Source organism: Ceratotherium simum, chromosome 17 (assembly GCF_057802395.1).
Source record: "Ceratotherium simum simum isolate JZ-2026a chromosome 17, ASM5780239v1, whole genome shotgun sequence".
Taxonomy (NCBI): Eukaryota; Metazoa; Chordata; class Mammalia; order Perissodactyla; family Rhinocerotidae; genus Ceratotherium; species Ceratotherium simum.
This window is the reverse complement of record NC_141916.1, coordinates 48,048,712-48,067,416: the sequence shown is the minus strand read 5'-3', so window position 1 is coordinate 48,067,416 and position 18,705 is coordinate 48,048,712. Positions and strand designations below refer to the sequence as shown.

Sequence of the window (18,705 nt, the reverse complement as noted above, 5' to 3'; positions counted from 1 at the left end):
TAATAAAACACTGAATGGGCCTTTCCCTTGACTTCCTTTAGAAAGTTAAGGGTTTTTGTTGAACTTTGCCTATTAAACAAGGAAGGAGGTTGATCATAGCAAGAAGACTCAGACCCTTTTAGTTCCCAGTTTTAAAATCTCAATTCTTTCACTAACCTTGAGTGATATATCAGTCCAGTAAATTCGGTTGTCTGTCACATCAAAATCCAAAGCAGAAGCTTCTTTGACACCAGTGAGCGGAATGGCCACATTATTATTGTTAGTTTCCAAAGAAATTCGCCGAATATCTGCTCTCCGTGAAAACAAAAGGAAGGCCTCTGGGACAATGCAGGTCTTCATGTCACTGATGAGTTCAAAGCCTATAGGGCAGGCACAGCGAAGGCCCTGAGGTCTATAGAGGCAAAGATGGCTACATCCCCCATTTTCCTCAGCGCAGGGGTTAGAACCTAAAAGACAAATTAATTATAAAAGGCTTCAAAGGGATACACACATTGACATGATCAATACATTTTCACTTTAAAATGACTAAGCATTTGGTTCACAAAGACCTATAATTATATTTGCTCCCCAATCTAGAGTTTCAAGTCCAATCTCATAAACAAGCACTATGAGGATTAATAGGGAATAAAAGGCCAGGTACAGTGGTGCAGGCCTGTAGTCCCAGCTACTCCGGAGGCTGAGGTAGGAGGATCGCTTGAGCCCAAGAGTTCTGAGTTGTAGTGTGCTATGCCAATAGGGTGACGCACTAAGCTGGCATCAACATGGTGATCTCCCACAAGCAGGGGGAGCACCAGGTTGCCTAAGGAGGGGTGAACTGGCCCAGGTTGGAAATGGAGCAAGTAAAAACTCCCTTGCTGATCAACTGGGAATAAAAGTACAGTGAAATACTTTGCTTTGTACCCATACTTAGCTTTAGAATAAGTCACATTATTCATACAACAGGACTGAATTCTTTTGATGAAGGGGTGTGTGGGTGTGTGTGTGTGTGTGTTCAGCCTTTCGATTCAAATTATGTAGCTAGAGTACTAAGCCAACATAAAAGGCCCATTCCAGGTTATAAAAGAGTTCACAGATGATTTCTATAGCCCCTCAAAACATCAACAATTCATCTCGCTGTTTTACAAACTGCTGACTATCTCCACCTTTCCTCATTCTTGGCTTCCATCTCTAAGAGAATTTTGGAATTACTTACCAATAATTCGATGAACATTTGTGGCCTTTAGGCCCATGAGGTCAGGGAGCTGATCTATGATGATTTCCCTCTCTGCACTTCGTTTGTGTACTCTTTCGATGCTACGCCTCTGCCAGTCAGTCCAGTAAACATAGTCACCCAACAAAGTAAATCCAAAAATGTGAGGAATTTTGTCTTCCACTAGTACCCGTCTCCCAGTGCCATCGGTATTCATAACCTTCATGTTTAAGTATAAAGAGAAGGAAGAGGAAAAGATGGGTACTTATTCTTCAAATCTATGTAAAAATGACAAATCCAACTACGTGTTGCATCAAAATCCTAAAGAGTCATCTTAGTTATTCCTATTACAAAGCTTTCACAAAATGACAACATGCTGATTAATATAAGCTCATATTTTACCTCTATTTCTCCAATGTCTTATTAACCTTCCTTCTAAAAATCCTGGCAATACTAGATTTAGTATGCATCTCTTCCATTAAATGACTATGTAAAAATTAAAAATACAATATCATTACCTTAAATTTGCTCATACATTTGTTTTTAAATTACAATGTACCTTCACACACATTATTTTATTACATATTTTATTATATAACATTTTATTTTATCCTGAGAATTCTTCCATTTTTACATCTTGGGAAATTGAGATTCATATAAGGTCACACAGCTTATAAACAGAGTTGATGCCTTTTTAAAGACTCTTTCCACTTAGTATATTTTATATTTCATTGTTTTTTAAAAAAATAAAACACACAGATAAGAGGGCTCTCAATAAATCACTCACCCCCCTAAGGTTATAATCACAAAACTATACGGAATTTATGACACTCTCTCCACAACTGAGTTTCAAGCAACTAGAATGTACCTACTTTTTTCAACTCCCCTATAGTGACATTATTAAATTCATTCTGACACTCTCATTATAAACATCAGCAATTTCCCCAGAAGTGGCAAAGACATCTTTTCTGTCTCTGACATTGTAGCAACATGTACTAATATTCTGTTCTAAAAGATGGCGTAAGTCTTTGAAAGCACCAACTTACATGTCCGTACTAAGACCATTTCTACCATTTAAAGTGGCCTGTGTGCCAGGCAAATCAGCCTTCGGAAATGTTATTCTGGTACTAAAAACATGTACATGCAAACAATATCTGCCCCCACCTAAAAACAAGTATCAGAAGTAATCTTATATGCAAGTGTTAACTTTTTATCCATAAAACTAGTAAGAAATATTCCATGTAAGTCAATACTACGATTGCTTAGATGGAATGACAACCAGATGTTACCTTTATCTCTCTCCTCTAAAACCTTTAAAACACTTGCTGATCTTTCAAGAACAGCCAAACCCTGGAAATAACCAAGTACTTAAAAGTTGAGCAAGCGAGACTGAGCTATATCCTTGTATTTTAACTTGTAAATATCAATAAATATTTGACTTATATGGGATGGAAGAGAAATCATACTAGTTGAATGTTTATTTGTTTACATCAGATACAATAGGACTTCTGTTAAATATGCATTTAACGTATTAAACTAGAATGTCTTTAAAAGTAAAAAACATTTAGTTAGAATTTAAAACTACTCCAACTCCTACGTTAAATACTTTTTAAAGATAATAATTTCTCCTTAATTTGAGACATGAGTTTAGATTTTTTACACTCATATTTTCTTGCAATAGACCACTCCTGGATATATGTTATGATGTTTACGTGGTACCTTAAAATTACTTTGGTATTTAAGACTATGAGGACTAAGCACAGAAAAAGGGTTGATTATTTGTTTACATATCTAACCAGAATGTGAGCTCTAGAATAGCAAGAACCTTAATTCATCCATTTATGTGTCTTCCACAGCTACTATTAAAGAACCTGGCAAAGAACTCAATAAATATTTGTTAAAGAATTTTTAAAGGAGATAGGTTTCCTAAGACACTCAAGAAACCTTCCCAAAAATGCAAACAAAAATTTATATGACAGTTCTTATCCTCAGATCCTACAGCTTAGCCATTTGAATGAATGAAAGGTATTCTTGCCCAAATTTTAAATTGATGTAAAAAGGCATACTACTGCCTACATCTGGAGAACGAATACATTCCTATCTCTCCTAAAAGCAGAGTCTGAGAAAAAAATTTCTGGTTCCATTCTATTACTGCTTGGAAACTTAGATCAGGGTGAAATATCTTTCCTTTATTAGACATATAACTTAGAAAGTCTTTATTTTAGGTGGGGGAAGCTTATTTTTAAAACTCTCTACTTTTGCCTCTATCCTAATAAGGAGACTATCTCTTGACTCCAGTATCTTCCTATAACCCCCTTTTACAAGAACTTCCTCCCAACACTATTTTCCTTCCTTTCTGGGACCTTCAATTTCTCCCTCTCCATAGGGTCCTTTCTTTCTGCCTTTAGCACAACACAATTTCCCTGATCTTAGAAAGACACTGTTTAAAAGCTGAAAGATTCTGAATCTATTCCATCCTTCTTATTTTACTGCCATATTCTTTGAATGTAATCTCTAACAGCTGCCTCCACCTCTTAGCATTCATTCCCTTCAACTCCCTAAAACTGGCTTACAATCTATGACTCAGATGAAATAACTATACTGAAATGATCAATGACTACTTTTCTTGCTTTTCTCAGTTCTTGTGTTCTTTTCCCTCTTTTTAACATCTGATACTCTTAACCACCCACTGAAACTCGACATGGGGTTTTCATGACACAATATGATCTTATTTCTTTTTCTATAGCCAGGACTGCTTTTCATCTCTTCATTTCACTGGTTCCTCCTTCCTTTTTGAAAGCTGATAGGATATTTTCCAAAGTTTCCTGGGTTCTTCTCTCTCTATAAAACACCCTTCAAAAGCCCATCAATTTCTATGGCTTCTACTATTAATCTATGTAGAAAAATTACAAACATGTAAAGTTCTAGCCTAAGGTCTCATCAGTTGCTACTGCACTATTTCCACCTGCGTTTCCCAGAAAATGTACTGCTACCTCATCTAAAATGTCATATACTTAAAATGAACCCATGTTCTCCATTGCGGGGAGTTCATCATCCTATCAGAGAGCACCTAACACACAGCGCTAAATATTCTGTGTTATAAGACTCTAAAATACTACTTTCTTACACGCTTATGGTATATTAAAATATGTCTGACTTGATCATATTCCTAGTTTCAGAACTACCTTAAATCAATTATACTGCATTAACTTACATTTAATAAATTAACACTAATTTTCCTGATTAGTACACCTAAATTCTGCCTTCCAATTACAAATTTACTTGCTGATCTAAACGCATATCCTAGGAGCGATGTCAGCATCACAGTGGAGTGAGTTGTTCCCTTTGTCTCTCCGCTCTAAATTACAACCAGACACCCACTGACCAACAGAGGTTTCCCTACACAGCACAAGAGGATGCCTAAGAGATCCTGGCAGCTATTCATCTGAAGGTGGGTGGACTGGACTTCCAGGAAGCAATGAAACTAGGGGAGAAACCCCCCCTGCTCCCCTGGTGACAGAGATCCAGGGCACAGATCCTCATATAGTGGACTGTGCACCTGTGAGTGGAGGTGAGGGTGGCCCGGCACCACGTGCATGAACGCCCAGAGTGGCAGCGACGCGGCAGCCCCGTCCCACAATGGTCAGGGGAGTGGCAGCAGGCCCGACCAGCACAGCTGTGAGTAGACGGGGTAGGAGCGCCCAGCCCCCAGTGTTGGCACCCCCGACACCAACTCCACCAGTAGCGAGGGCTGCAGAGAAGTCCCTGGGTCCCCAGGCCCCAGCCAGCAACAGTGACACTTGTGAACCCAGCACCCCTAGCAGCAGTGCAACCAGCACCCCCAGACAACTCAGAAACAGCAATGTAGGTGGTGCACTGGACAATAGCACCTAAGCCTGCAGAGAGGAGGAGGAACATGAGACCCAGGTGACCAGAACCAAAGTAACCAAAGCTGTACCCAAATAAGTAAAGGTGATTACTACCACAAATGCACCTATAGAGAATCACTTCATCAAACAGAATGAAGAACTACAGTAACACTGCAGTACAGAAGAAAATGACAACTCTCCAGAAACCAAACTTGAAGTCATAGAAGATTACAACCTAACTGACAAAGAAGACAAAACAGCTGTCATAAAGAAACTCGAGTTATGAGAAAATTCAGAAAGACAGTTCAATGAGCTCAGGACTAAAATTAATGAACAGAAGGGTTACTTCACCAAAGAGATTGAAGCTCTAAAAAAAAAAAAAAAACAAATTTTGGATATGAAGAACACAATAAATAAGATAAAAAATAAAGTAGAAAGCATTAAAAATAGAGTAGACCTTATGCAGGAGGAAATTAGTGAGCTGGAAAATACAAACACAGAAATGATTCAGATACAGGAAGAGAGAGAACTAAGATTTTTAAAAAATGAAGAAATTATTCAAGAAATATCCTACTCAATTAGGAAAAATAACATAAAACTTATAGGTATCCCATAGGTAGAAGTGAGGGAAAAAGAAGACTGAGCATATTCAAAGAAATAATAGTTGAGAACACCCCAAACCCAGAGAAGGAACTGGACATGCAAGTATATGAAGCTAAAAGAATTCCTAATTACATCAATCAAAGCAAAAAGATCTCCTCCAAGGCATATATTAAAACTGACAAAAATCAATGACAAAGATGGGGTCGGCCCAGTGGCATAGTGGTTAAGTTCACATGCTCCACTCTGGCGGCCCAGGGTTCATGGGTTCAGATCCTGGGTGCAGACGTGTGCATCGCTTATTGAGCCATGCTGTGACAGCTGTCGCACACATAAAGTAGAGGAAGAAGGGCATGGCTGTTAGCCCAGGGCCACTCTTCCTCACCAAAAAAAAAAAAAAAAAAGAAAAATCAATGACAAAGAAAAAATATTAAGGGAAACAAGAAAGAAGAAAATAACCTACACAGGAAACCCCATCAGGCTTTCAGTAGATTTCTCAGCAGAAATTTCACAAGCTAGAAGAAAGCAGAATAATATATTCAAAATACTGAAAGACAAAAACTATCAGCCAAGAATACTCTATCCAGTGAAATTATCCTTCAGATATGACAGAGAAATAAAAGCTTTCCTAGAAGAACAGAAGCTGAGGGAGTTCACTGCCACCAGACCTGGCCTACAAGAAATGTTGAAGGGAACCCTCCTACCCGAAACAAAAAAGGCAAAGTTTACAAAGCTTTGAGCTAGGAAATAAATAGACAAGATCAGAAAATTGCAGCTCTCTATCAGAATAGGTTAGCAAACACTTAATTATAACATAAAGGACAAAGGCAAAGAAAGCATCAAAAATAACCATAAAAAATTCAACTTGGTCACAAACTCACAACACAAAAAAGAATAATTTGTGACAACAAAGACACTGAAAGGGAAAAGGAAGGGATGGAACCTGCTTTGGCTAATGGAGATAAGAGGCAATCAGAAAATGGACTATCTCATCCATGAGCTCTTTTATACAAACCTCATGGTAACCACAAAACAAAAAATCAGAGCAGAGTCATAAATAAAGAGAAAACTGAGAAAACCATAAAAGAAAACCACCAAACTGAAATAGGAGACGGAAACACAAGGAAAAAGAAACAATGGAAATACAGAACAATTGGAAAACAAAAAATAAAATGGCAGTATTAAGCCCTAACATAGCAATAATCAGTCTAAATGTAAATGGATTGAATTCACCAATCAAAAGACAGAGAGTGCCTGGATGGATTAAAAAACAAGACCCAACAATATGCTGCCTCCAGGAAACACATCTCAGCTCTAAAGACAAACAGGCTGAGAGTAAAGGGATATGGAAGATGATACTCCAGGCAAATAGCAAGCAAAAGAAAGCAAGTGTAGCCATACTTTTATCAGACAAAGCAGAATTCAAGATAAAAAAGAAAATAAGAGACAAAGATGGGCATTACAGGGGCCGGCCCCAGGGCTTAGTGGTTAAGTGTGCACGCTCCGCTACTGGTGGCCCGGCTTCAGATCCAGGGCACACATTGATGCACCACTTCTCCGGCCATGCTGAGGCCGCGTCCCACATACAGCAACCAGAAGGATGTGCAACTATGACATACAACTATCTACTGGGGCTTTAGGGGAAAAAAAGGAGGTATCTACTGGGGCTTTGGGGGAAAAAAAGGAGGGAGATTGGCAATAGATGTTAGCTCAGAGCCGGTCTTCCTCAGCAAAAAGAGGAGGATTAGCACGGATGTTAGCTCAGGGCTGATCTCCCTCACAGAAAAAAAAAGATGGGCATTATATAACAATAAACAGGACATTCCAACAAGAAGACATAACACTTATGAATATACATGTACCTAACACAGGATCACCAAAGTACATAAAGCAACTACTAACAAACCTAAAGGGAGAACTTAACAGCAACACAATAATAGTAGGGGACCTCAACACCCCACTTACGTCAATGGATAGATCACCCAGACAGAAAGTCAACAAGGAAACAGGGGCCTTAAATGAAACACTAGACCAGATGGACTTAACAGATATATACAGAACATTCCATCCAAAAACAGCAGAATAAACATTCTTCTCAAGTGCACAGGGAACATTCTCAAAGATAGAACGTATGTTGAGAAACGAGGCAAGCTTCAATAAATTTAAGAAGACTGAAATCATATCAAGCATCTTTTCTGACCACATACTATGAAACTACAAATCAACTACAAGAAAAAAGCTGGGAAAGTGACAAATATATGGATACTAAACAACATGCTAGTGAACAACTATTATATCAGTGAAGAAAACAAAGAAGAAATCAAAAAATACCTGAAGAAAAATGCAAACACCATATACCAAAACCTATGAGATGCAGCAAAAGCAGTACTAAGAGGGAAATTCATAGCAATACAGGCCTACCTCAAGAAACAAGAAAAATCTCAAATAAACAAACTTACACTATACCTAAAAGAACTAGAAAAAGAAGAACAAAACCCAAATTCAATAGACAGAAGGAAATGATAAAAATGAGAGCAGTAATAAACGAAATAGAGACTAGGAAAACAACAGAATCAATGAAACAAAGAGCTGGTTCTTTGAGAAGATATACAAAATTGGCAAACCGTTAGCCAGACTCACAAAGAAAAAAAGAAAAAAGACTCAAATAAATAAAATCAGAAATGAAAGGCGAGAAATTACAATAGACACCACAGAAATACAAAGGATTATAAGAGACTACTATGAAAAGCTATACGCCAACAAACTTGATAACCTACAAGAAATGGATAAATTCTTAGAATCACACAACATCCCAAAACTGAAGCAAGAATAAATAGAGAATCGGAATAGACCACAAGCAAAGAGATTGAAATGGTAATCAAGAACCTCACAAAAAACAGAAGTCTAGGACCAGATGGCTTCTCTGGTGAATTCTACCAAACACTCAAAGAAGATTTAATTCCTATCCTTCTCAAATTATTCCAAAAAATTGAAGAGGATGGGGCAAAACCTAACTCATTTTATGAGGCCAACGTTACCCTGATATCAAAACCAGATAAGGACAACACAAAACAGGAAAATTACAGGCCAATATGGCTGATGAACATAGATGCAAAAATCCTCAACAAAATATTGGCAAATAGAATACAGCAATACATTAAAAGGCTCATACACCGTGATCAAGTGGGATTTATTCCAAGGATGCAAGGATGGTTAGATATTTGCAAATCAATCAATGTGATACACCACATTAACAAAACGAAGAATCAAAATCACATGATCATCTCAATAGATGCAGAGAAAGCATTTGACAAGACTCAACATCCATTTATGATAAAAACTCTGAATAAAATGAGTACAGAAGGAAAGTACCTCAACATAATAAAGGCCATATATGACAAACCCACAGCCATGATCATACTCAACGAGTAAAAACTGAAAGCCATCCCTCTGAGAACAGGACCAAGATAAGGGTGCCCACTCTTGCCACTCCTATTCAACAAAGTACTGGAGGTGTTGGCCAGAACAATTAGGCAAGAAAAAGAAATAAAAGGGATCCAAAGTGGAAAGGAAGAAGTGAAACTCTTGCTGTTTGTGGACGACATGATCTTATAAATAGAAAACCCTAAAGAATCCACCAGAAAACTACTAGAAATAATCAGTAACTACAGCAAAGTTGCAGGTTACAAAATCAACATCCAAAAATCAGTTGCATTTCTATACACTAATAACGAACTAGCAGAAAGAGAAGTCAAGAATACAATGCCATTTACAATCACAACAAAAAGAATAAAATACTTAGAAATTTAACCAAGAAGGTGAAAGACCTATACACTGAAAACTATAAGACATTATTGAATGAAATCAAAGACAACACAAAGAAATGGAAAGATATTCCATGCTCATGCACTGGAAAATAAACATAGTTAAAATGTGCATATTAGCTAAAGCAATCTACAGATTCAATGCAATCCCAATCAGAATCCCAATGACATTCTTCACAGAAACAGAACAAAGAATCCTAAAATTTACATGGAACAACAAAAGACCCCAAACAGCTAAAGCAATCCTGAGAAAAAAGAACAAAGCTGGAGGTATTACATTCCTTGACTTCAAAATATACTACAAAGCTATAGTAATCAAAACAGCATGGTACTGGCACAAAAAGAGAGACACAGATCAATGGAACAGAATTGAAAGCCCAGAAATAAAACCACCCATCTATGGACAACTAATCTTCAAAAAAGAAACCAGGAACAAACAATGGAGAACGGAAAGTCTCTTCAATAAATGGCGTTGGGAAAATTGGACAGTCAGGTGCAAAAGAAGGAAAGCAGACCATTATCTTACACTATACACAAAAATGAACTCAAAATGGACAAAAGATTTGAAAGTAAGACCTGAAACTATAAGACACCTAGAAGAAAATATAGGTAGTACACTCTGACATGGCTCTTACCAGTATCTTTTTGAATACCATGTCTACTCAGGGAAGGGAAACAAAAGAAAAAATAAATAAATGGGACTACATCAGACTAAGAAGCTTCTGCAAAGCAAAAGAAACCATTAACAAAACGAAGAGAACCCTCCAACTGGGATAAAATATTTGCAAATCATATAATTTCCAAAATATATAAAGAACCCATACAACTCAACAACAACAAAAATCAAGAACCCAATCAAAAAATGGGCAGAGGATATGAACAGACATTTTTCCAAACAAGACATACAGATGGCTAACAGGCACAGGAAAAGATATTCAACATCATAATTATTAAGGAAATGCAAATCAAAACTACAATGAGATATTACCTCACACCCATCAGAATGTCTATAATTAACAAGATAATAACTAACAAGTCTTGAAGAGGATGTGGAGAAAAGGGAACCCTCATACACTGCTGGTAGGAATGCAAACTGGTGCAGCCACTATGGAAAATAGCACGCAGATTGCTCAAAAAATTAGAAATACCTTACGATCCAGCTTTGCCACTGCTAGGCATTTATCCAAAGAACATGAAATCAATGATTCAAAGAGATTTTATGTATCCATATGTTCACTGCAGCATTATTCACAATAGAAAAGATGTGGAAGCAACCCAAGTGCCCATCAACGATCAATGGATAAAGAAGATGTGGTGTATATACACAACGGAATACTACTCAGCCATAAAAAAGACAAAATCGTGCCATTTGCGACAACATGGATGGACCTTGAGGGTATTATGCTAAGTGAAATAAGTCAGACAGAGAAAGACAAACACCATATGATTTCACTCATATGTGGAAAATAAACAAAACACATGGATAAGGAGAACAGATAAGTGGTTATCAGAGGGGAAGGTGACGCAAGGAGGGCGAAAAGGGTAAAGGGGCACATGTGTATGGTGACAGATAAAAATCAGACTACTGGTGGTGAACATGATGCAGTCTATACAGAAACTGAAATATAATAATGTACACCTTAAATTTATACAATGTTATAAGCCAATATGATGTCAATAAAATATATAAAAATAAATAAAATAAAATCACATACTAGATGCCTACTATTGAACTTGTTTTTAAAAATAAAATTTAAATTTCTACTTCAAAAATATTACAGGATCGGGCCAGCTCTGGTGGCCTAGTGGTTAAGTTCAGCGTGCTCTGCTTCGGCGGCCTGGGTTCAGTTCCCAGGCACAGACCTACACCACTCCTAAGTGGCCATGTGGTCATGGCCCACATAGAAAATAGAGGAAGACTGGCCACAGATATTAGCTCATGGCAAATCTTCCTCAGCAAAAAAATAAAAAAAAGAAAAGAAAAAATACAGCATCAACCAACCATTCCCTCTTTCAGCTATGTCATCCTGCAATACTTTTGTTTGTTCATTTTGATACATGAACAACTTAAACAAAACACAGCTGATTAAGAATGAATTTGCATAATGGGCAAAGAATGAAATTGACAATCACGATGAGAAAAATAACAAAAGCACAATTCCAAAAGATCCTTTTAATTTACACAACTCAGCATATTCTATCTGGCACTTACCCTTCATTCTTCTGCTCTCTAAAAATCTCTCATGACTAGCAAACAATATTGTGACAGAATTAGGTAGATTTGGATTTCAAATATAAGCTCTATCACTGACTGGTTACCCTTGGCAATTTCTCACACGTAAAATACAGAAAGAGCACTTACATCTATGAATTATTTAAGGATTACATAAAATAATGTTAAATATATAGCACAGTATTAGATGTGTAGTAGCAGCTCAGTAAATGCTGGTTCTTGCTCTTCAAAATTATTTGAGTAAAATGCTTTAGGTTCCTAAAAGTAAACAGCTATATTTAAATGGCTATACTTATTTAATTAATTAAAATGCAGTGCTTCAAAATAAAAATACACGTATATAAAACGAATATGTGGAAATGAAAGACCAAAACAACCACATACTGTTAAGCTGAAGAATAAAACCAATATAAACCTTTCTGTATCCTGGGAACTAGTGGAAGACTACAGTGCTGCAGCCTTATTCCTATTTCAAACCCCCATTTTTACTGTTTGCTTTTGCTACTTAGATGTACAGTAGTAAAACAGTAAGCAAAAAGGAGCAGTTTGACAATCTGTTCAGCTCTACCAGACCCTCATTCCACACACCCTCAAAAAAATCAAACACTAATAAACATATCTAATGAATGCAAATCACCATGAAAGAAATTATGATGAATGCTAAGAAGTTTATAACAAGGCCTCTTCTAGCTAAGGGATTACAATCTAGTTGGGGAGGTAAACTGTATTTATATTAACAGTACACATACAAATCTATCTAGAAGAATTAGGAGAATTCTGACAAAGAGAAAGAAGAAAGGATTTTCCAGAATGAAAGAAATAATATCCGTTAGACACAGAGTCAAGGATGCCTTGTTTGACTGACTTTGAAAGAAATGCTTTGAGGCAGAAAGAATCCAAAAGGGACTCAAAGGAGACAGCATCAGGCAGACACCACCCTGTGGCAGGTATGAAATTCCAGGATAAGGAGAACTGTAGAAAACAAGAAACTTCTGAAAGCACTTTAAGGAGAGTGACACAACAAAGCTGTATTTCAGGAAGACTTCATTTATTGCTGTCACTGTGTTCGGACTGTTCGTGCTAAAGATAAATATCTTAAATATAGAATTATGGTTAATAAAATATTTTCAATTCTTGTGGGATGGTAATAGAAGTCCAAAATCCCTAATCTGAAAGTCTTGGGGCCACCTGTATTTTCAGAATTCAGACTTTTTCTTGATATTTAGAAAAGGTAACACAATGCACATAGCATATCACCCCTACCCGGGTCTAGGGCAGCACTTCATTGCCAAACATATTAATATTTTTGCAGCAAAACATACAAATAGTCCCACAAAGTGGGATACATAAAGACTACAAATAGTCTTATATTGCTTCAGGTCAAGTTTTCCACCAACTGAATCAACAAAAACAACTTTCGGTTTGGAGAGCTTTCTGGATTTCAGAATTCACATAAAGGATTGTGGATGGGAAATGCTTTGCTGATCTCCACTCTAGTCCCTTGACCAAACTGGGGTTTGGATCAGTGTTAATGCCCCTCTAAGTGCAAGCAAGGGTCTCAGGAAGAAAAAAAAAAGAGTAAAGGACACTTTAAAAAGAAAGGGTTTTTAGCAACATCTGGTAGAACAACAACAACAACAAATGGTAATGAAGGTCTTAAGATGATCTTAGAATAGCACAGTGGCCAGGAACTCAAATACAGTTCCTGAAAAACCACGACTAAAGATTTTAATGCACACTAAAGCTGGATATACCACATCTATTTCAAATTAAACAATGTACTTAAGATGTGCTAAAGATGTTTTAGATGTAATTTTGTAAGATACTGTTTCCCTTAATTCCCTATCTTCCTGTTCTTGTGTGTGGTAGTTTTTACAATGGGGTTGGGTCTAGAACAGTGCTCTCCAAGAGAGAGCAAATACAAGCCACAATGTGAGTCTAGTATATAATTTTAAATTTTCTAGTAGCTAGATTTTAAAAAGTAAAAAGAAACAGGTAAATTTAATTTTAATATTATATTTAATCCAATATATCCAAAATATTTTTATTTCAATGTGTAATCTATACTAAAAATTTTATTAATGAAATTTTATGGGTTTTTTTCTTACTTGTCTTCTTAGGATGTATTTTACACCTCAAGCATCTCAATTCAGAGTAGCCACATTTTAAGTGCTCCACAGCCATACGTGGCTACTGGCTACCATAACGGACTGTGCAGGATTAGAGTTTCAGTGGTGATTATACAGCCTACAACAAAATTAATTTACTCCTAAAGATTAGATCTCGGTCGCCTCTCCTATCTGCCACCTTCAGGGTTGCCCTAGACCCATCAGGCTCAGTAAAGCCACAAACAAATATCTTCCATTTGGTCTTTCCTTCCTCCTCAGCTATATTATACTTAATTCTAATATGGGTTAAAATTACCTCAAAAACAATTTCTGATGAAAAAAATTAATGAAACTCTACTTTTTTTCATGTTACATCACATTTGTAAGTTTACACTTCAAAGCATTAGCTGAGATTTCTAAGAGCAAGGACAAAAGCCTGATTCATTTCTTCTAGGTTATCTCAAAATAGAAGTATTAAAACCAGTTATGTTAATAGGAGAATCCAGAGCTGCCATCTCCTTGGCTCTCCTCTTTAAGAGCACTCTAGATTGACCATGTACTGGTAACGGATGAAGCTGGGTGGCTCGTAAGAATCTTAACTCTGCTTTACTATATGTTTGAAATTTTCCTAATTAAAAAAAAAAAAATGAAGAGAGGAAAGATAAGGAGAAAGTCCAAAGGCACTTGAATAATAATAATAATAGTAATTATTAGCTGTTATTAATAAATGCTGTTACTGAGGCCAGCCCCATGGCGTAATGGTTAAGTTTGTGCACTCTGCTTCGGTGGCCCAGGGTTGGCAGGTTCCGACCCTGGGCGCGGACCCACACACTGCTCATCAAGCCATGGCAACATCCCACATATAAAACAGAGGAAGATTGGCACAGATGTTAGCTCAAGGCGATTCTTCCTCACCAAAAATAAATAAATAATAATTTTTAAAAAAATAAATACTGTTATTTTCCTTGTTGAGATGATGTGGAAAGCAATTATAAGAATCCTCTGGGGCCGGCCACGTGGCGTAGTGGTTAAGTGCACTTGCTCCGCTGCTGGCAACGCTGGTTCGGATCCCAGGTGCGCACTGATGCACCGCTTGTCAGGCCATGCTGTGGCGGCATCCCACACAAAGTGGAGGAAGATGGGCACGGATGTTAGCCCAGAACCAGTCTTCCTCAGCAAAAAAAAGAGAGGATTGGCATGGATGTTAGCTCAGGGCTGATTTTCCTCACCAAAAAAAAAAAAAAAAAAAAAATCCTCTGAAGATATTAAGAGATCAACAGCTTAAATAAAATCTGATAGTGAGACTTTACATCTAAGAACTATGTATTTCCCTTTATACACAGAGCCCAATGATTATTTTCTGAAACCTGTTTCCTTCAGTTACTTTTGCAGAGTTGACACTTCTATTAGCAAATTGGCTTCTCCCCTAAATATTTCTCTTCTACCAGCCACACAATCTCTTTCTGCTCTTTCTGTTCTGAAAAGCAACACAGTGAAACAAGAACACATTGCTTTGTCTCAAAGAAAATCACTATTACATTTCTCATACCAAACAAGTAACAGTTTGGACAGGTTACCAGGTTTATAAACATGGTTCTAAGCCCCCTATATTTAAAATAACACAAATCCTGGTAAAAGCCTGCTTGTACATTCTGAACCCAGAACAAATGAACCATTTTAGGCAATTTCAAAAGATTACCCTTACGCTTTAAAAGTTGAGCCAACACTAATTAAATCTTCTCGCAACTCTTGAGGGTGTGCTTCACTGTATTACCTCAGAGTGGTTTAATTAGTTAAACTGAAATTAGGCTTCTGTCACTTCTAGAATCTACCTCCAAATCTGAACCAGAGTCTCCAGTGGTTTCAGCTGCTTCAATCACATTGTGGTATGTATTTAACATTCTGAGGCATTCTCAAATACTGAAAACCACACTGAGAATATAGGCCACAACAGGAAATAGATGTGGCTTAACCAGAACATTCAGAACATTATCTCCACAGAGAGGAGGTAATGGCAAACCTTCTATAGACATCACATCCGGTTTTCCGAGCAGTTTCTTTAGCTCATTAAATGTCAAGACAGGACTACCCATGAAATCTTGGAATGCAGCCAGTCTACTACCAAAGTTGCTGCTGTGTAACTTCACTTGACTAGACACGTTCAAGAAATAGATGACAACAGGACAATCAGGCACCTACCATAAAATAAGCTGAAGTGGGAATGCTATAAAGTCCCAAAAGAGAAACTCAAATTATGTTCCCAATGAACCATTCCTCTTTTAATGTTCCAGCCAATATGCAAAATAATTAGTGAATTAAAAGTTTATGTATAAGAAAAACAGATATCATTGGGGGCTGACTGACACACTTCATAGGGTACAAAACATAATTTCACAAAAATGGCATTTTTAAAAATGGAATATATATCCATGGAAGTAACATTTCAAGTCAGGCAGAATCTCACTGGGTTGACAAGTAAAGAGAAATGCTTTAGACTCAGTAGTGGAAGTAAAGGGATGCCATGCACCTGTTTAAGAGAGCAGTAAAGGCAGTTACAGTGCTGCATTCAAAGCCTTTTAACCTAGTTCAAGATATATTATGTTTGAGTAAATACAAGTGATTTTTAATATGAAAAGAGAATTACAGTATCATAGTTGCACTAGGCAGTTTTACAACATTTTTGTAAGGAGTCTTGCTTAGAATATTAAACATTTGCGGTTACCTATGCTCTTTTACAGATGAAGCTAAGAATTGCTATTGTGACCAAAGCTTTCTAAAACCTGAATTACTCAGGAAAACTATAAAATTGAGAACAGATTTCCAGAAGGCATCATTATGATGAACACCAATAACACCTTGATCAATGATACTCAACTGCTCCCAGAGACACTTCTGAGAGACCATTGTCCTGGAGCCTCCAATAAACCCTAAAAGGGAAAACTAGCACGTTAACGAAGGAAAACTGCTCCCTTTCTTCTCATTCTTTACAAGTACAGCTAAAATAAATTCTATTTGGAGTCTGAGTAGAAAAAAAAATCAACTATAAGAATTTGGTATTCAAAGGCAAATTACTCCAGTACCAATGAGCAAGGCTTATGCCCAGATATTAGTTTTTAAACACTATTCTTCATTAAAAAGAAGCATGGGGGCCGGCCTGGTGGCATAGTGCTTAAGTTTGCACCCTCCACTTTGGCAGCCCAGGGTTCGCAGGTTTGGATCCTGGGTGTGGAGATATGCACCAACTATCAAGCCATGCTGTGGCAGCGTCCCATATAAAGTAGAGGAAGATGGGCACAGATGTTAGCCCAGGCCAATCTTCCTCAACAAAAAGAGGAGGATTGGCAACAGATGTTAGCTCAGTGGCTAATCTTCCTCGGTGGGGGGGGGGGGGGGGGGGGGGGTTGAACCACGGCTTCTTGGAGCAAGAGCTGATTCCAGGGCTGAGGCAAGGGAAATATAAAATAAGTCTAGAATAATATATTGTTGTTCCAGAAAGTGCTTTAAAAATGATGGGGGCTCCCCAAAAAATTAAAAATAGAATTACCATATGATCTAGCAATCCCACTTCTAGGTATATATCCAAAAGAACTGAATACAAGATCTTGAAGAGATATCTGCACAACCATGTTCATTGTAGCATTCTTCACAACAGCCAAGAGGTCGAAGCAACCTAAATGTCTATCAACAGATGAATGGATAAAGAAAATGTGGTATATACATAAAATGGAATATTATTCAGTCTTAAAAAAGAAGAGAATCTTGCTATATGCTACAACATGGATGAACCGTGAGGACATTCTGCTAACTGGTATAAGCCAGACACAAAAAGACAAAATTGCACGATTCTACTTATATGGGGTATTTAAAGTAGTCAAACTCTTAGAAACAGAAAGTAAAATAGTGGTTGCCAAGGGCTGGGGAAGGGGAAAAAGGGAGTTGTTCAGTAGGTATAGATTTCAGTTTTGCAAAATGAAAAAGTTCTAGAGATCTTACTGCACAATCTGCATATAGTTAACATTACCGTACACTTAAAAATAGTTAAGATGATAAATTCTATGTTATGTGTTTTTTACCAAAATTAAAAAAAAAGATGGAAGCATGTGAAAAGGACACAGGAATTAACTGGATGGTGCTCCAAATGCCAATTCTGGGACAATTTTTTTTTTTTTTTTTTTTAATTTTATTTATTTTCTTCCCCCAAAGCCCCAGTATATAGTTGTATGTCATAGCTACACATCCTTATAGTTGCTGCATGTGGGACGCGGCCCCAGCATGGGTGGAGAAGCAGTGCGTCGATGCACGCCCGGGACCCGAACCCAGGTTGCCAGCAGCGGAGCGCACGCACCCAACCGCTAAGCCACGGGGCCAGCCCTGGGACAATTTTTGCAAAAATATAATGATAATAATGGAATATAATCTACAGAATAAAGTAATATCCATGAATCCATACTGATATATATGAATAACCAAACAGACAGAGGAGACAGAACAGCTCTTTCTTAGGGGAGAATTTTAATTAATAAATATAATAGGGATAATGGAAATGGTATCAATGTTAATTTCCTGGTGTTGATAATTGTTCTATGAATATGTAAAACGAAGCTGGGTGAAAGATATATTATTCTTGCAAAAATTTTTTGTAAATCTGAAATTATTTCAAAATGAATAGCCTAAAAAAGAGGCAGCAGAGCAGAACACAAAAAGTACTGTATTAGGAACCGGGAAACTTGAATTCCATTCTTTTCTTTCTAAATAGAAAGCTATGTGACCTTGGGCAAACAAAAGAAACTAACTAAGCAAAAAGCACCAAGCACCGCTGAGTTTTAGGAAGAGAAACCCAGGATAGAAAGAACAAATGTTTGTGTGAGTATATGGCACTATC

The 18,705-nt window shown here is 37.2% G+C and overlaps 1 protein-coding gene and 1 pseudogene across 1 annotated transcript in view; one reads left to right on the top strand and one right to left on the bottom strand.

The window, feature by feature from the left end:
* Positions 1-18,705, bottom strand: part of LRP6 (LDL receptor related protein 6) — a 177,891-nt gene that overhangs the window by 44,725 nt on the left and 114,461 nt on the right. Inside the window, exons 8-9 of the mRNA XM_004435377.3 lie at positions 1,193-1,409; positions 157-446 (exon numbers count right to left, since the gene is read on the bottom strand). Coding sequence (XP_004435434.1) covers positions 157-446; positions 1,193-1,409 — 507 coding nt within the window. The remainder of the gene's footprint in view (positions 1-156; positions 447-1,192; positions 1,410-18,705) is intronic.
* On the top strand, positions 632-915 carry LOC147914797 (signal recognition particle RNA; annotated as a pseudogene).